We start from the raw sequence: 20398 nt of genomic DNA, 5'->3' as shown, positions 1-20398 counted from the left end.
AGTTTGGCTCAAAAGATAGCATTCTGTGTTTGAAGCACACAATGCATGCAATATTTAATCATAGCCATTTTTGAAGCAGGTAAAACTTATGTTGGAGTGAGGATTTTGGAGCTTTTATTAACTGCAAATTCCTTGCCTTCGGGTCCTGTTGTGGTCATTACTTACAAAAACCACAGCCTGGACCAATTCCTTATATCTTGCTTGAGGTTTTGTGGGAATAAAAAAACAGATGACTTAGTGAGATTAGGAGGGAGAACTACCGATCCATTGCTGGATAAGTATAATATGAGCATACATCTGAATGAGGGGAATATATTCAATTCAGACTGTAAGCACAACAAGTCAAAATTGAATGTAGTCAGGTCAGAGATGGAAAATCTTTCACAAGAATTGAAGGAAAGCAATGTTTTCCACATGAAAGCAATACTCCACCGTATGCCTGACAAACAACTAAGGCAGCTACCTAATACAAGATACAATATAAACCTCGTCCGTCAAGTTCCGGTAGAAGTGCCTATCATGGATTACATTGAAAATCAGAAGGGTGAATCAAGACATTTGCTGGCTCAGATATTTCAAGCTCTTTCACAGAGTCTCATGTGGTGGATGCCTTCAAGGGAAACATTTGAACTTGTAAAAGAAATTTTATCTATGGAGAAACAACCCCAAAATTTTGAAATGGCATATGATATTAATATAGATGGGGAAAATACAGTTGAAAATCTTGAAGACATCGAGGATGAAAATGAAGAAAAGGCTGAGTTGGGAATATGCATGGCTGAAACGAGAGGAGGAAGGAAGCAATGGCTTGAAGAAAATTTTCTTCGTTTCACAACTGATGACAATTCCAACCCTTTTGGTGGTGTAAAACGATTAAATAATGTAAGAATTTTGGGAAGGTGATATAGCGCACACGTTTGAAAATTAATTAAAATTAATTTATAAGTCATAAGCTCTTCAGGGTACTTGTTGATAAGCTGTAGTTTTTTATGTCAATATCAGGTTGACTTAAAGGAGTATGGATGGGTAATGCACGAGAATCCATGGCATTTAAAAGCGTCACATCGTGCCATAATGATTTATCTGATCCTGCAATTGAATCATGAAGAGGTGTTAAGAAGATTTGGAGATGCAAAGAAACAATATGATGAGCTAGTTGAAGACATGAAGGAGATTACCAAGCGGAGGCAACTGGATGTCTTGATGAATGCAAAGATTGTTGGTATGACAACTACTGTAAGTGCAAACTATAACCTCAAATACTATTTTTTCTCTCGTTTTGGGATTGCTTATATCTTTCATGACATATCAAAATAAAATAGCATGTGAACTTAAGTTTCTTTTCAAATTGGAAGAGGGAAGTTTTATTGTAACTAAAATTAATTTCAGATGGGAAAAAAATTATGAGTATTCATGTTATGCACAATAATTTTTTGAATTCTTTTTAATGTAACATAAACCAAATTAAAAGTCTTCTATCTTTTTGCTTCAGGTATGAGCACATGACTGAGATTAGCTTTTATATTTTAGTATCATAAAGTGCATGAATAATCAATTAATCTAAACACAACAATCATTTATCTATTGGCTAAAACCCTAAAAGCAGAAATTAATAAGTTTGTGTGCAAAGAATATATTATTCTTGTACATGAATAACTAGAGATTTCATTAACTGAATAATTAGTGTTTTGTTAGTGTTTAGTTTGCATCTTTAAGTGCAACACAAAATAGGAAAGATGTACACAAGAATTGTTCTTTGAATTAGAAGAGGTAAAAACTAATCTACTATTAAAAATATGCACTTGCAATTTATAAATCTTTATAATGCTTTTTTTTGGATTTTATATTGAGATTAAATAAATTTTAAATGTGTATTTTTTGGGTTATCCTAGTGTAAAAGGATTATATGTTTTTTGACCAAAAATAAATCCGAGGAGTAGATGCTTGCACACTTTAGTTAAAAACAGTGACTAAACACTGCGAATACACATGGATTGCATAGGTTAACGCATAAACACAAATGTTATGGTAAACTAAATGGAGCATCCGATACAAAGCCATGATCTACATCTTTGAGTTAACTTGCAATCAAATTATAGATAACAATAACAGTAAATACTTAGCGAATAACAATTCAAGTCATAGTTTGAAGACTCTCTAAGTACTATGCAAGACTCTACAAGCTGCAAAGTCCTTAAGCTGTTCGAGCCGAGTTGACTAGATTCTTGTGCCAAGTCTAGCCTAGTCTTGGAGAGTTCTTGGCTGAGTCCTACTCCAAGGCAACTTGAACTTGAAGTTTATACCATAACTCAATAGCAACTTAACCTTAATCTTAACAGCAACAATGAAAGATAAAACAATGAACACCATGCACAAGAGAACACTAGATTTACGTGGAAAATCCAAATAGGGAAAAACCACGGTGAGAGTCAACTCACAATATATGATTGAGATTACAAGATTGTTTTAGGCTCATTGCCAAGGAAGCTCACTGCTCCTTGAAGGACTTGCAGGCCGAGGTGCACTACCCTAGGGCAAGATACAAAGGACTTGTAGGTTGAGATGCACTGCCTCAGGGCAAGATACAAGACTTACTTAAAAAACACACTATCTTTGAGCAAGGTACATGAATATATGAATCAAGATGAATAGGCCTTTAACAACACAACCTCCAACAATCTCCAAGTATGTATCTGCCCTTGAATTTTTGTCTTCAAGTGACCAACTTCAGAACAATCACCACACATTGCCACAACTTTGCATCACTAACTTTGCAAATGATATAATCATGTAAGTGCAACACACATATTGATCCACACACTCATCCACACCATCAACACTGATTTGATCTTCTATATGTACTCTCTTCATTGCAAACATCAATTAGGTCGGTCAAAACCTAAGTTACCGGTTCGCGTTCGGGATTGAGTTCGAAGACGCGAACTCGATTCGTGGGTTCAGGAATTTTTTTTTTGCCTTTTGGGTTTGTGGGTCAGGTTCGTCCGACATGTATATATATATTATATGCAAAAATTTAAAGAAATACATTTAATAGTATGCCACTTCATCATTGATCAATGCCAAATGCGGATTAGGGTTTTTTAGCCTCAAAAAGGCAAAAAAAATTAGTTTATTAATATAAAAAAGCTAGCTTACCGGGTTCGCCCCTAGACCCCCCTGGTTCGGGTCCAGTACGGTCTGGGTCTGGTCCGGCCTTGGTTCGACTAGGGTTCGTGTTTCCCAGTAGGGGTTCGACCTGGCTCGAACCCGAGCGGACCAAGATCGAACTAGGTCGAACTCGGGCGGCCCAAAAAGGCATATTTTATGCAAATTTTAATTTTTTTTGGAATCTGCCATGTAAAAAGTGAATTTTATACCCTAAATGTGACTTCTAATACATAATCTTGGCTCATTTCTCCTCATTTGTGTTGCAAACAAAAGTTTTTTGACAGCAGGTTGAAGAAAGGGTGAACAAAGTTTGGCTTCCAACATCAAATAAGAGTTGAAGACTGATTTTTGAAGCTTCAACAAGTGTTGTAGCATCATTTCCATACATTTGCAAGCTCCCATTGGCTACAAGAGGTAGGTTTTTTAACATTTTTTTCCAACTATTTTTGTTTGACAAATTGTCAAACATGAAACATTAATTGTTTTTCATTATTTTGTTTTTGTTTTTGAATATGTTTATGTTATTTCTTGCCATAGGAACTAGAATGGCATCTACCTCTTCCTCCATTGGCAATGAACAAACAATTACAAAACAAAGAAATGATCCAAGTTCTCCCTTATGGAAGTATGTTGACATTTTAAACCCACTTCTAGGAGGTGGGGGATTCCGTTGGAGATGCCAAGGATGTGGTATTGAACATAATAGTTCATATTATCGGGTGGTAGGCCATTTGTCTGGAATAAAAGAAAGAGGCATCAAAAAATGCCCTGGAAAAGATGGTAAACCTATACCAGAATTGACAGTGATGAAATATATTAGGGAGCATGAGGAGGCAGAAGAGAGAGAAGCTCGTAGATTGAATCAAACCGCACCAAAGAAAACAAGGGGAATGCAAGCCCCATCTAATCTCGATGTTGTAGTAGAAGACCACCCCTTCTTTCCCACAAATGAACTTGAAAGTGAACCACCCTTGACACGCAAAAGAACAAAGGAGCCTTTAGAAACTGCATTTCAAAATGAGAGTAGAGACATTGCTGACCAAGATGTAGCAAGATGCATATATGCAAATGGGTTGGCTTTGAATGTTGTTCGCTCCCCATATTGGAAGCAAATGTTGAAGTGTGTTAATGAAGCTCCAAGAGGGTATAAGGGCCCAGGTTATGAGAAGGTACATGGAACATTATTGGAGAAAGAGGTGAAGGGGGTTGAAGATGCATTGAAACCCATAAGGAATTCATGGGCTGAGACAGGTGTAACAATTGTTTCATATGGGTGGAAAGATGCTAAAAATCGTCCCTTGATCAATGTCATAGTGGTGTCCCCTAAAGGAGCAATGTTTTTGAAAGCTGTGGATTGTGAGGGCCAAGTAAAAGATGGCCAATTTATTGTAGAAATTCTCATCTCCGCCATTGAGTTAGTGGGACCCCGCAATGTTGTCCAAGTCATAACGGACAATTCAAGAAATTGTAGAGCTGCTGGTTTGTTGGTTGAGGAACGCTATGATCACATCTTTTGGACACCTTGTGCGGTCCATTCACTCAATCTTATGCTACAAAGGATTGGGACTAAAATAAAATGGATCAGAGATGTGTATGCAGAGGCTGAGGACATCCAGATGTTCATCACAAACCACCACGTCTCAAGGGATTTTTTGATCCTTTTCGAATTTGGAGCTATTGAAGGTAAGTGAAATAGTAATTTAATTTTACATTTTCTGATTTTTTTAATTTCAATGTTCATAATATCATTGTGTAAGCTATATTGTGTATTCTTCTTTAAAGTTTGGGTTTATTTTTTAATCATTTTGGCATTAATTTGTGTTATAGATTGCTGAGACCCGTTTTGCATCAAACACAATCGTCTTAAGACGACTTGTGAAAGTTAGAGTGGCACTATGGAATATGGTGAGCAACAACAATTGGACTATATGGAAGCAGAGTAGCAGTGAGAGGGCAGAAAAAATTAGGGAGAGAATATTGAATGAGAAATGGTGGGATCTTGTTACATATCTCCTAAGTATCACTGAGCCCATTATGAGTATGATTCGCTATACCGACATGGATAGGCCTTGCATTGGTGAGATTTATGATGGCATTGATTCAATGCTTGAAAAAATAAAGTTCACTATAAATGCAAAAGAGAATGACCCCGAGGAGAAACTCTTCAAAGAAGTGAAAGCAATTATTGTAGAAAGGTGGAATAAGATGACCACTCCTTTGCATCTTCTTGCCTATGCCTTGACACCAAAGTACTATAGCAATCAATTTCTTGATAAATCAGGAAGGATTCCACCATGGAGAGATCTAGAAGTATCTGATGGGTACAAGGCAACATTTCTTAGACTATATCTTGATGATGATTTGCGAGATATTGTTACAAATGAGTTCATAGAATTCGCAAATGGGAATGGTCTAAGTTTTGATGCACTTCGTCATAGATCCAAGAAGGATGCTCATAGCTGGTGGTACTTCCATGGTCCACGCTTCCAACAGCTACAACCTCTAGCTGTAAAAGTTTTATCACAAGTAAGTTTAATTAATTAAAATTTATCATAAGTTTATTTATAGTTTACGTTGTCTTCGTAGGTTGCTAGAAATTTTTAATTTTAATTTTATTAATGTATAACTTTAATTGTTTACTTTGTCTTCATAGGTTGCTAGTTCATCTGCTTAAGAAAGAAATTGGAGCACATACTCTTTCATCTACTCAGTAAAGCGCAATAGGTTGCTATCAAAAAGAGTGGAGAATTTAGTATATGTGCATTCCAACCTACGCCTTCTTTCACACAAACAACATGACTACACATAAGGGGAAATGAAGATGTGGGATATAGAGTCAGAGCATACTGATTTGGATGCTCCCGCTTCTCAGCTTCTTGCATTGACACTTGATGACTTGGAGAGCGATAAAACTTATAGTGCAAGTGCAAGTGGCATTGGCTCATCTAATGTCAATGTCAATGATGAGGAGGATGAGGAGGATGAGGTGGAGGAGGAGGATGAATTAGCTGATCCATTTGATGATTAAACTTTATATTGTTTAAAGTTGAAACAATGATACTTGAATATTTTGTCATTTTGATATTAAACTTGATGTATATGATGCTATTATGGTATGATCATGATGCTATGATTACAAGTTTATGTTTGTTTTGTTGTTTATACGATGCTATGTGACATGCTAATCTTAATTCATGTTTATAGGCTGCACAAATATTAAAATATATATACATATATAAAATTTACATGTTTTTGTACTAACGAACCGAAACCCCTTTTCAAAATTTTGCTGTACCGGCGTATCGGTTCTTCGAACCCAAACCAACAAGCTAGTTAAAAAGTCACTTTTTGGTGACTTAACTGGCCTAGCCCGTGGGTTCACCCGGGTCCACACTTGGGCTTGCCAAGGCGAACCCACAGTCAAAAGGGCGAACCTTGGCCGGACCCAGGGCGAGCCCAACACGGACCTGGACCCGCGCAGACCCGATTCGTGTTTGGAGCCCAAAACCGGCAGACTTGTTAACTGAGGTCAAAACAAAGGACAAACATAGGTCCTATCAAGTTGGTCACCAAAACACAATTGTGGTGAAATCAGTCCAGTATAGGAGACAGAGGACCTAAAGGCATCATATCACTTCTTTCTAATCTATTTCAAACAATTCACGTGCTATTACACATCCTCGAAAGTCGGCAACAAGGTAACATGTAGATAAGCAATGTGGCACATCACTAGTTGGCCGAAAGCATATCTTCTAGATGAATAAGTCCGATGCGGATCCTCACATGCCAAGGTCGGACCCAAATACAATGTAACACAAACTTCAGGGCTAGCGACGATACCCAAGGATACACTGTAAGAAAGAGAACAACTTCAGGCGGCCAAACTAGAGTATTTACCTTGAAACACACATGCCAGACACAATGCAACATCAAACAAATCTTCTAGCATCATGTAGAGCATGCAAGGAAGTTCCTTGAACATCCAACAACATTCCCAATTAATTTTTTCTCCTTCTCACATCAAAATCATACTGGCTTGCAATTATAGCTCTTGATCTAAATCTAACGAAGGGTTTTCAAGTAAAATGCAAAAGGATAAGGGTTTAGAAGTTGTAATCTAAAACCTAGAATGCAAGAGGCAATGAATGATTCAATGAAATTCTACTAGGCAAGGTTTCACCATCAAAAAACAATTCAAAACATGCTTAGTGCAATCATCTAAGGTAGATTTATAGATGTCCAAATTACTACCATCAACATCAATACCATCAAGGCAATGCATACCAATGGATGAGCAATAATTGAAGTTAAGTTCAATTCAAATTACAGTTGACCACACAAGGCGAACTTACAATCAACAAGAAGCTAGTGGTATGGATTATGCGAATTTCATTCAAATGCATTCAACACTTATTTCATCCAATCTAAATTCTAATCTAAATTTTGGAGGCAATAAGAACCACAAGTGCATACAAAATCTAAACGAAACCACCAAACTTCAATGATTATATTCAAAATTGCAGCATATAGGCGACAATTCTCAAAAATCTCTCTTACAAATGAGAGGCAAATGGGTTTATATAGAGTCTTAAATGAAATGAACGGCCAAGATTCATATAGAATCAAGGGCCAAGATCTTGTCAACAGAACCCTAAAATAACCCTAATTAGGGTTTCCATGAAAATGGAATAAAAAAAGGTCGAATGGGATGACGCCTAGTCATCAAGTAGGGAATCTTCTAGAAGATTTTGGCCCGCATCCCTCTCTCTAGCTGCATACTCCACGAATCTGGCCAAGATTGAGTTGAATTCCTCCATCGTGACATTGGGTAGAGCTTCCTGTTGTGCATCGATCACATCCAAAGCATCAAAGAAACCATCGAATACACTTTCCCAATTTGGCATAAGCTTTTGCAAATTGTGGATGTGAATCACGAGAGAATCCAAATCATCTATCCAATTCTTCTTCAAAGATTCTAACTGACTGAAGTAGATAAACTTCATCTTCTCTTTCAATTCTTCTAAGTTCAAACTATTGGAAGCATGGACATCTAGTCCCAAAAACTCTTCAATGGATGTAACGATTTTTTATTGTATTTCTTGGATCGATCCTTCCATCGCTGTGCAATCCTGTCTTGCATGATCATAAGCGGACTTCCGCATGGCCAATGAACAATACCATCCCTGAAAATCATAAACATCTCCCACCTGAATAACTCCCTCCCAGATCAAAGTAGGCATAGGGATTTGCTTCAACACGTTGAGGCGAGGAATAGTCTTCTCCTGCACTGGTTGGAAATCATCCCAAACTCCTTCCATGTATTGCATCCCGAATATGAGCATGCTTGGACAAATTGAGTTAGGAAATCATCTGCTTGTTTTGAAACATCAATCCATTTTCCAACCTCCTGATGTGTATTCCTTGCTGCCTCATGATCAAAGGGGAATCTGCGATCAATAGCAATGGGTGAGACAAAAGTAGGATCCTCACACTTTTGGGACTTTATCCCTTCAATATATTCCTTGAGTCTCCTGTTCTCACTCTCAAGCATCTCCTTCTCAATAGTCCTATTCAATCGCACCTCAATTGTGCGATGCCCCCTTTTAGATCTGTCCTAGAGCTTACTCTATCAAATACTCACACTTAATTTAGTAATAGATATAATTCAAATTATCAGCTGTTATTTATGATGTAGATAAAATAGTATATGCAAATGTTATAGATATTGATACTCCAACAGCGATGTCTGATATAATTATACCATTAAGGGACTAGTTTTGTATATGATGTTTTCTATAACTGTGCTTTGTCCGTTATGATCAAGAAGAATATGCAAACGGTAATGTTGCTTTCAGCAGTAGCTATGATTTCTGATATTATCACATTAATATGCCACTCTAAATTATTGTCCGAAGTGATCTATGTTGTCTCAGATTGTCAACGTGATACTTGCACTTCAATAACGGATGCTGGTCTGATATATAACTTTCAATCTCTACACTCCCTTGGATATGATCTACGATTTGCGTTTATATGCTTGCAATGTTTGGGTCTCAACTCGGCTTCAATTGACTCTTTACCTATGCCTCCTTAGCCTTATAAATGGTTGAATCAATACTACCTTACTCTGTTGCTTAATGTCTCTTTTAGTAATCCAGATCTGAATTCCGTATATGAAAAACCAATCTTCCATGCCACTTTGGTACTACACGAGCCTCCTCTAATAGCCATTGAAGGGGCATGATGTGAGGAGTTGTATCTCCTCAGTCATGACTCTTCACACAACTAATCATTCCTCTAATCGGACTTGGCCTTTGTTAACTGATCTTGTCCAATAATAATCAATCACTTAGTCTTCCGATCGCACCCATTCATTATTACCATCATATCTTTTCATTACTTTATGTTTGCTGTTTAACGTCTTAATGTTGATCTTTCTATCGAACAGGTTGCTTGATTATGTATGGTGCTGAGAGTGTCAAAACGTTCTTCAACTAGTTTATTTGTTCTTTGCGGTATCTTCCATTATCCTCGATAATACAAGGCTCACGATTACTGTTTCAGCAATGCTCCCTTTCATTAACACACTGATTATCAGTTATATCACATCTTTAATTATGCTTAACCGCACCCTTCATATCGACTAGTTTCCCTTTAATCATTACCATTGGTGATTTCCAGTATATTTCCTTCTCATCTTTATTGCTTCATAAGATGTTGACCCTTGGGTTTCATATCATCATTGATTATTGTTATCGTTTCTATCCTTTGCTGTTTGTATTTGGTCATAGTCTAGCATTCTTTTACCATCTTGTCTTTTTTTAAAAACATCACAAAATTGGATTGTTGGGATGACAAAACGGGGACATTACAGTCTCCCCCTCTTGAATTTGCTTATCCTCAAGCAATTTTACAATCTTGTGATGAAGATCACAACCTTGTAAAATAGATGCTTCCTCCCTGATGAGTGCAATAGGCCCTTTATCTAGATTGATCTTTTTGTAACGTTCCTTTTAGGAGGGTTACATATGGCTATATAAATGTCTCTTTAGTAATGCAGTCTTGGTTTTGAATCAAACAATATCATGTAAGTAGATTTTCTTCAGTCTTCTCGTATGGTTCCTTCCTCCCTCCCTTCTTTCTTTGAAGAACCTGCACATAGATTAGTAGTACCAAACATTTAATCATATAAATTAAAGTAATGACAAATGTTAGAAAAGTTACTACTTAGTTTCTATTGAATCTTTTGCAACTTGGAGGGATTGGCTTCCTTGAGCCCTTTACCCAAACTTGAGATGGACTGGCTTCCTTGAGCCATTTCTGTCCAACTTGAGAGAGACTGGCTTCCTTGAGCCATTTCTGTCCAACTTGAGAGAGACTAGCTTCCTTGAGCCATCTCTCTCCAACTTGGTAGGGACTAGCTTCTTTGAGCCATTGCCCAACTTGAGAGGGACTAGCTTCCTTGAGCCATTCTGTCCACTTGAGGGAGACTGCCTTCCTTGAGCCATCTCTATCCAACTTGGGGGGGCTAGCTTTCTTTGAGCCATTGCCCAACTTGAGAGGAGCTGGCTTCCTTGAGCCATTCCTCATCATGGTGAGTGATGCAAGTTAGTGACTCTGTCATGTGCGTGCTTTCCTCTCTTATGCCAATACACGGTGGGGGCTCAGATTGATAAGTTTCAATCTTTAATTAAAACTTATTAAATCATAGATTGAATCTTATTGTTTTGAGGTCTCGAATGGGGGACATGACAAATTGCCTTGACCGTTTCATCTAATTCTTGGAATTCTTACTTCTGTGTAGTAGGTCCAAGGTCAATTGTGGTGACTTGATAATCCATAGGAGTGATCGCATCTCTAGTCTTATCACTTATTGGGACAGCCACTTGTGCAATACGCACACCTGTATCATCGATAGTAATCTTAGAGAGAACCTTAGCCTTCTTTTGCTCCTTTTCCTTGCCAACTTTGGCTAGGAAGTCATCAATATCCTCTGTGGGCCGTGCCTCTATCATCTTCTTCTTTTCCATGCTCTACAACAACCAATCGGGAATAGTAGAAATTTCCATCCCATCTTTGAGGCCCAAGTCTTGATCAAGTCCTCTCAAAGCTGAAATAACATCATCATCCATATCCTTGTACTTAGTTAAGTCTATCACATTGTTACCCATGTTGACCTCTAACTGAATGGTAGGAGTTCCTGGTTGTTCTTCATCATCATCATGTGGTGCCGATTGTACTGTAGCATGTAACTCGTGATTGTTCTTTGGTAGGATTTCCTTATCGGAATCCTGTTTGGATTCATCATCCTTCTCTGTCATATCGTTCTCCTTCATAGATGAGGAGCTCATGGTAGATTGAGGAGTGTTAGACTTATGCTTCTTCTGTCTTGAATTTTGGCTAACAATCTCCTTTCCCCTTGCTTGTGATTTTCCAGGCATGCCTTTCCTTCTCTTGGGAGCCTAACTCTTCTCATCATTATATGTCCTTACATTGCTGTTTGTCCTTTCATCATTATTGAGAAAGGACTCCTCATTTCTCATCTTCTCATAGGTAAAGGTGACCTTCAACTTTCTTAACTCATTGACATACTTGTCCACCCATTCCCTGGAATAATCATTTACTTCTCTCATCAAAACATTCAAAGTCTACCAACTCAGGTTGTGTCCAACTGGCAATAGGATGGGCTTGTCTTTCTCATTTACGTATTGCGGATGGGCATGCTCACTATCATCCTAAACTTGGTCTGGAATGGAGAAGAGATTACACTTCCTCATGAAGTCCACTGACATGCAAGACCACATCCTCTTCCTAACTACAAGCTCATCCATGAGATTAGCCCAATAGTCCTCAATGTCGATTCTATGTGTAAATCTTCCTCCTTTGAGTGTTACAATTCTTTGAAATGGATCAAATCGATTCGTGCTCTTACAGGTTCCAAGATGATAAAACTCCAATTCTTCAATAACTGAATTTGCTTCAGCCACAGTGTGGCATACCTCCAATGTCTTTCCAAGTGCAACTGGAAGAGTTATCCTTGTTCTGTGCTTTTCCTTTTTGAGGAAATCATACTCCAAAAGATGTCTCACTACCTCAAGCAAAACCATATTATCTGTTGGATACCTAGGAAGCTTGTATGGTTCGGATTGAAATCCTTGAATCCATAGGTATGTCAAGGTAGGAAATTGGATATAACATGATCCATACTTCTCAATAAGTGTATTTGCCTCCTTGGACAGCCGTTTTGTGGATCCCATCTTGAAGCAGTCTTGTGATGTACATAGTGAAAGCATCGTTCACCCTTCTGTAATGTTCAATCTTGTGTAGATGGAGTCGTGGATAGCACTCGTAAACTCTTAACTGTCTTGGCCCATTCCCAACGTCGCCCTTGCATATCAATCCTTTGTACACAACAAATCTAGCAAGTACATATACAAGGTAGGAGGTTATATTGAATGTCCGCATTTTTTCCGAACCTCTCAATTGGATATTAAGGTTATCGCATGATTTTCATCCAGTTGATCACCGATCCCTTTGATATCTCTTCAATAAAATAGTACATCCAATTCTCAAATACTGCCCCTTGAGGTGCTCCCATGAATCGGTTGAGCAAAAATACTAAGTCACTGTACTCCTCTTTGAAGTTCGAACACAAGTCTCTTAGGCAATCTGGAGTGGTGACACCTTGTCTCAAGAACCTACTCATTGTTGACGACTGTCATACATGCTTCCGCTCTCTTCTCAAATTTTGCTAAGGCTTTATCCTTAGTCATCTCTTGCATGTCCGTACCCCTAGGGATTGCAAATACTTCCCCAATAGATACTTCAGCCAGGTACGCAAGCATTGTTTCCTTAGGTGATTTGATCATTTATTATGGTTGAGGATCATAATGCTTTGCACATTCGATCAAGCTCACTGCATTGGATGGATGGTGGAAAGCCAGCTGCATTGTACATTCTACTCTTCATGATATTAGTCAACAAGGTGGAAGGAAGATCATTATTTAGTCCAAACGATCTTCGCCTCATCTGGTTCATGTCCAGGTACTCCATGTTCGTGTTTGTGATCTTCTTCCATTGGGATGATATCAGTGACTCTGGATAGAAGCCCTCTTGGACAACCTTCAATTGATTTTTCCTCGCTAATATTCCCACCTTAGACATGGCACCTGTACGAAGCTCAAAGTTAATATCATGACAAAAATATCTCTAATATTTCATTTTCAAAATTTCCTAAGTTCTGATTTTTAATAATTTTGTTACATTTAAAGGTTCAAAAATCAGAAACTTCAATGATAAGTAACATAAACTCTGAAAACCTCACGAATCTTGATCAAAATGGGGCACAAAACCCCTATATAAAGCTGATTTTCAGACTCATTTGAAGTCTGATTACAAAAGGTAAGTCTGAAGACACCCTGGTATACTCAGTAAATGGAGTATTTGCAGCTCAAAAATATATACCCAGGTCTGAACACACTCAGAAAATAGTGTATTAAAGTTCTGATTTTCTGATATTAAAGTTTAAATACACCCATTGTAGCTCTGAAAATGTATGATCTTGGCTGCCCCAACATGTATCAGGTCTGAATACACTTTGTATTAGGTCTGAGAACATAACTCTAATGGTTGGGATCACTTAAAAGTTAAAACACAAAGCGCAGCCCTCTCACATGGCACGATTTGGCCCAAAATTGACTGGAAATTACCATGTTTTGGCACAATGATGGCTGGAAATGGACTGAGAACAAATCAATATGATGTCAAGGGGGGGCTGGAAATGATGCTTTAGAATTGGACCAGCAAATACGCCCTCATAATGGTGTCACAAACGTACCCAGCAATGGTGCCAAACTCAGATTTGAATGAAGTCGCCTCTCTACCAGCAATGGTGCCAAACAATATTCACACAAATCGCGCCCAAATGGTGGTGCAATCAGCCACAAAAAGATCACAGCCCTCAGCAATGGTGGGGCAACACAAAAATTGCCCTAACACAGCAATGGCATCCACATGAAATACTTGGAGATCTTCTCCAAAAATGGTGCTACACCTTACTTGGACAAATTCGAACCGTCTAACCAGCAATGGCACCTCCAATCAGCTTGTAATCTGTCAAATTAATGGCATTATAATATTCTTTTAATGCTGGCTGGGCTCTTTTATTCATGTTTTCACCTTCCAAGTTCACCACACAAGCAATGTGGGATAAAAATTTGCCTTATATCAGCCTGGTCAGAAATTGATTTGCATTGGGATTCCATGTTTGGCATTAAATGTAATTCACTTGATCATCAAATGTTCATAGCAATGCAAAAATAATATTATTTGGGGCACACTTGTCATTAAAACTTTCATTGAATTTGATTCCAGCCACCTGGGGGAAAATTGAACCCCATCAGGACAAATGATTTTCATTTAAATTCACCCAATTTGCACATTATACCTTGAGGGGAAAATTGACCCTTATTTGGACAAATTAATTCCATCACTTAATTCATTTGCATCCCCAAATTCACTCCAGGGGAAAATCGATGGCCATCTAGACACTAAAAATTCATCATTTAATTCACTTCATCCACAAGTTCAGCTACAGGGGAAAATCGTCCCTCATCTCCAAAACTTGTCAAAACTCATCAAAATATCTTCCAGGGGAAATTCGAACTCCATTTGGACAATAAATTCTCATCAAAACTTCATTAATTCACCCAGTGGAAAATCGAACCTCATTGGGACAATGTATTTTTGTCCACATTTCACTTCGACACACTTGTTTTCTAGTCTGGTGGAAATTTGAACTTCATTTGGACAAATTACAGCACTTAACTTGGTCATTTTCACTCCTGGTGGAAAAACGTGGGTCATTTGGACTCACTTTCCATGTTCATTTTTGCTCAAAAAGGCTTGGTGGAAAGACGAGCTTCATCAAGACAATTGCAGTGGAGAATCTAGATGCATCAGGGTTTTCCAAAAACACTTGAAACTCAGTGAAAAAATGCCTCCCATTGGGATAGAGCACATTTTGCCTTTAAAACTTAGTGGAAAAATGCCTCTCATTTGGACAATTTGGTTTCATGCCTTAATTTCATGGGGGACAAACGTTTCCCATCGGGACTATGGTGATTTTCACATTGTAAAAGTCAAAACTTATCAAATTTTATCATTTCGGATCGGGATTTTTATCATTTTAACTTGATTTGGGTGGGGAAAACATGAATCCATCGGAATTTTGTGCAAATCTGACCTAACCTACCTCGTAGGAGTGGAAAAACGACTCCTATAGGGATTCTTGATGCTCTAGCACAAAATATCACCAAATTGCAACACCTTAAAATACATTTACACTCAAATATAAAACTTGTTGCAATCTCAGACTATGGTGAGTGAAAAGACTTGTCTCTTTGAGAAGGGATCCGTCCCAAAGACCATGTCTCTCCAACGATAAGGGGATATATAGAGAAGATGATCATGGAATAAAGGGGGATGTTTTTGGGGTAGGAAGACAATGATACATAAAAGAAAGTCTAAACTGCTCAAAGCTAATAATAATTAATTCACGTATAGTGGTTAATCTGCAGCAATTCATCTTCACGTCTGGAGCAGTTCATCTCATAAAAAATATTTATCAATAATAGTATGGACATATCCGTGGAAGGCATCGAATGTGTTCATTAAGGACATCGAATAAGCTTATCTTTTATTTTCTTATCCAGTATGATCGCTCAGTCGGAGCAACTACCTTTAACACAAGAAACAATATCTATATTAAGAACAACACCTCTGTTCATTGTTGCAAATACGTAAATTTATATTGGGAACAACAACGTATGACAACAAAGTGATGGCATCATTACATCTGCACATCCTTAGTGGTACATCAGACATCACAGCCCGTATAGCTTTATAACCATCTTCACAAAGAGGATCTTTGCATAGTTCACATCAGCACAAGGACCACGTTGCATCTGCAGATTCATCAAGTCACATAAAGACCAGTAGACTACCAAATCAATATTTGCATGCATTTAAGGAACGCAATCAGACACAGCCATCACCAAATATTGTAGATTCACATCGAGATATTGGGAGGGGAATTAAGAGGAGGCTACAGCAGATATTTATGTCCAAAACATGATCTGGTTTAATTATTCTACTTGACTCAAGCAGCACTCAGGAAACACATATTAATTAAGCATCATTTATAATTATCTTATGATGTGGAAGTTTGTTATAAAGGAAGGAAGACCACGTGGGGAGTCTTTGTTTTTGACAGAGATATCAGATTTGAGAAAAAGGGATTTCAGTAGAAACTCAGGTTTATTTTTATTAGATTAAGCTTGCCAAGTGTTTTGTGGGCTCCACACAATAAATATTCATATTCCTACAATAAAAGAAGTCTCATTCAATGTTTGCAGCAATAAGAAAAGGTTTGGAGATTTGGACATTATTATTGTGTTTTAGCAGAAGGGAATTCTGAATATGGGTTGTGGCTTTTATTTTAACCCCACTTAAAGCTTGCAGATTATTGGGATTTGAACAATCAGAATTATCAAAAGGTCAACAATGATTTAAGAGGAGTCAACAATATGTTGAAGATTGAAGAGTTTTTGTTTGGGAAAATTATTTATGTTTTTTCATCATTCTCTTATAATTGTAAGATATCAATCAAATGGTCTAAGGGGCCTCTACAATATAATAACATATATTTCAATTAAGAGAATCTATCAAGATAAATACCACTTTCCCAAACTAATTTAAAATTTTTAAGTTGTTATAATAAAATATATTCAAAATTAATACAATTATATTTATAAATGTATTACAATTCTCATATTAAATTGGAATTATTATTTCAGAACTAAATTACTGCAAATCCCAAAAGGGGGCATTACACAACTTCACCCTCTGCTTGAGCTACAAGAACTTTGGCCTACTTCCCTTTACCTCCGCATTGAATTTGTGGACATTCAAAAGATATATGACTAATTTATCCACATTGGTGGCATGTACCAGGGAACCCTCTACCTCGTCCTCTTCCAAAACTCCCTTGTCCTCTGAAGGAGTCTCCTCTTCCACGAGAATTTCCTCTACCTCCTTTGTCTTCTTTGGTGGAATAACCTCTCCCACCACTGTTTTGGCGTCTGCCACGCACATTTCTGCCTCTGCCCCTGTTATTGTTTTGCTGCTTTTTGTTTGATTTCTCTTCGGCCCTTAAAGCACATTGATAGGCCTCCTCCACGCTCTACAGTCTAAGAAGATTTATTTCATCTTGAATTGACATTCGTAGATCTTGAACTTGCTCTACTTCATCCTTTGTGTGCTCTGCTCGTATACTCAATCTATAAAATTCTTCTATATACTCTCTCACGCTTGTCTCTTTGCTTCAAGTCCTGGAATTTCTTGAATAGACTAATGTGATAGTCTGTGGGCAAAAACTTTGCCTTCAATTTAGTCACCATCCTATCCCAGGATTTTATTTTCTCCTTACCTCTTTGTTGTTTGTTAGTCTGCAAATGATCCCACCACAGGGGTGCACGCCCTTTCAATTTTGTACAGGCATATTTCATCTTCTTGTCCTCCCCTATACCTTCAAAATCGAAGTACTTTTCCATCTCAGAGATCCAATGTAGTAATTCATCTGAATTCTAGTTACCATTATAATTTGGAGGGTCAAAACGGGGTCTGGTATTTATTCTGTTCATGGCTCAAATAAACCTTTCTTCTTGATTAGGTACAGGTTGATTTTCTCCTTCTGGTACTTCAACCTCCGCGTCATCTTCGCTGATGTCCTCAACATGGACACCTCTACGCTATGTTGTCTCAACAGCTTCAAGCCTAACCACTATCCCTTTCAACATCTCCATTGTGGCAGTGTTTGCATCTCTCCTACCCCATCTTCCTTTGCCACGTCCTCTGAGTGCCATTTATACACAAGTCCTCTGCAGTTGTGGGTCTTCTCTCTGTTTTCTGCTACCCACAACAAAAAAATCCCTTCTCAGAACTTCGTATTTGTCTTGACACCTCTTTGACTGGCTCTGATACCATTTGGAGCAGTCAAGCCTAGGGATAAGCCCAACCACACAGCTTATGTGTACACAAAAAAAAAACAAATTCACAACAGCGAGAAAAGAAGCATCTTTATTTGATGAAATTGTGATGCAACACCAGTATTTACAATTTGAATTCAACGTTCTACAGTTCTTGATTCTAGTTTGTATTCCAAGCAATCGGAAATTGCTTTTTCCTCCAATGTCAACCACTTCCACTATCCTCTTCTCTGTCTCAGAATAGCTCTCTGTTCTCCCAACACTTCCCATTCAATATTCAATTGCCCACCAACAGTGGCTTAATTGTCTTCCAACTAGAATCTCAGGATTTTGTATGCCTTGGTGGAAGCCCAACAGTTGATAGGGTGTCCCAACCATCGCACTCCACATGAAACATCACCGAAACCGCCATTGAAGAGACAAATCCATTTCGGCGAGAGTCGTCTTGAGACTCATCGACACAATAGTCAAGTGTGGGCCGATTCTAACAGACCAAGGAAAGAACATCGAGGAGACATGACTCTGTCGGAGTGAGACTTTTCAAGTTTCCTTGATCTCACTACGAAGAGCACTGACGAAAACAAACAAACCCATTGGCGAGACTTACATCAGTGAGAGTCTTCTCAAGTTTTCTTGATCTTCGATGAGGATGAAGAATAGAGTGTTGCTCATGCCCATCGGTGTGACAAATAAGAGTCGATGAGAGGCTTTTAATGTCTCATCGATGTCACTAGAGAATATGCCAAATTGACATGGCCCCACCGAACAAGGGGTTCCACACAATCGAGAACACATCGAAGAGACACAAGCTTATGGAGAAGTTCCCCAAGTCTCTTCGATGAAACAACGTGCTCAAACAAAGAGAGAGCCGATGGACTCATCGGTGATAAAAGCTTCTAGTATCGTGGTGAGACGTAAGATGTCTTCTTAATCCATCCAAGCCACACCGATAGAACACAACGAAGCAATCTGGAGCTTGTCGGAGAGACCTACCAACATTAGTGTGAGAGTTCCCGTGTCCCCCCAATACTTTGGTGAGAAAGCATCGACAAGACAAGTCCTGATTGGGCAGAGACTTTTGAAGTCTCTTCGATCCAACTCGGTCAGACCAACTCGATTCCGAAAACACAAAACTCTGAACTAGGCAATATTGAGATCAAACCCGAACCAAAACAAAAACGCCACAAATGAGAGAAACTTATTCACAACTGATGCGGATTACTCTGAGCTCGAGATGCTCCTGTATCAATGACTCCGATACCACTATTCAAAAATTCTATATGAAATAGGGGCAAATATTGAAATCACATGCTGATTTTTTTTTCTAAACTTGAATCTATTATAACAAACTTAAATGTCTTCCTTATTTAGTTATCTTCTATTTTTGAATTACATTTTACAAATAATCAGTAACTAAATGATTATTGTGGAGTTTACAATTTAACCAAAACTAACAGAAAAAAAGCAACCGAATTAAGCGTCCTTCATTCAGTTTTTGAAAGTGGGCAATAAAGCTTTAAAAAATATTAAAACCAGGCATCTGAAATCAGCAGATTGATCTATTATAAGTAGCTGCTAAAAATATAAAAAAATATCTATTTAAAACTCCAATTGATTTCATCTAAGATAAATTAATGAATTTATAAATAAACTCCTAGGAAATGTTTTGGTATAAATATTTGTGCCAAAATTTCCGTAGAATTATAGAATGCATGAAAATGTCTTCAGCAGCATAGGACTTCTATCAGTAATTGTTTATCTTTGTTGGCAACTAGCACAACTTAAATAACAGCAACACTTAAGTTCATTAGCTCTCTACTGATTTGACATTAGATTTTCCTACAAGAACGACATCTCTACCTTATGTGCAAATCATATATTTATTGTATGGTAGAAGACTAAATTTCTTTAAGTGCTTCTTAAGGTAGTGAAACTAAACATGGCTGGGCAACTCTAATACTTTATTCAAAATATGGAGGAGCAGCTAAGCGTGGTGGAAGGGATATAAAGAAAAAGGGTCTTTCAAAAGGCAAAATATATATTCACTTCTCTTCGTCACCCACATTGAATAAATCAAAATATTTGAACTTTTTTTTTTCCAATAATTTATATTTACTTCCATTTGCACATCTAAAATTTGTCTTGAATTCCATTATCAATGGCAAAGATCACAATTGGTAGAT

The 20398-nt window shown here is 37.8% G+C and overlaps 1 protein-coding gene across 3 annotated transcripts in view; it reads left to right on the top strand.

The window, feature by feature from the left end:
• The window catches only part of LOC131029170 (uncharacterized), a 262261-nt gene that overhangs the window by 51225 nt on the left and 190638 nt on the right, over positions 1-20398 (top strand). For all 3 annotated transcript variants that reach the window (XM_059218132.1, XM_059218133.1, XM_059218131.1), the window contains exons 3-4: positions 80-882; positions 1003-1236. In XM_059218132.1, the coding sequence (XP_059074115.1) occupies positions 80-882; positions 1003-1236 (1037 nt within the window). The remainder of the gene's footprint in view (positions 1-79; positions 883-1002; positions 1237-20398) is intronic.

This window comes from Cryptomeria japonica, chromosome 3 (assembly GCF_030272615.1).
Source record: "Cryptomeria japonica chromosome 3, Sugi_1.0, whole genome shotgun sequence".
In the NCBI taxonomy this organism is placed as follows: domain Eukaryota; kingdom Viridiplantae; phylum Streptophyta; class Pinopsida; order Cupressales; family Cupressaceae; genus Cryptomeria; species Cryptomeria japonica.
The sequence above is the reverse complement of the archived record's forward strand: the minus strand, read 5'-3'. Positions and strand labels throughout refer to the sequence as shown.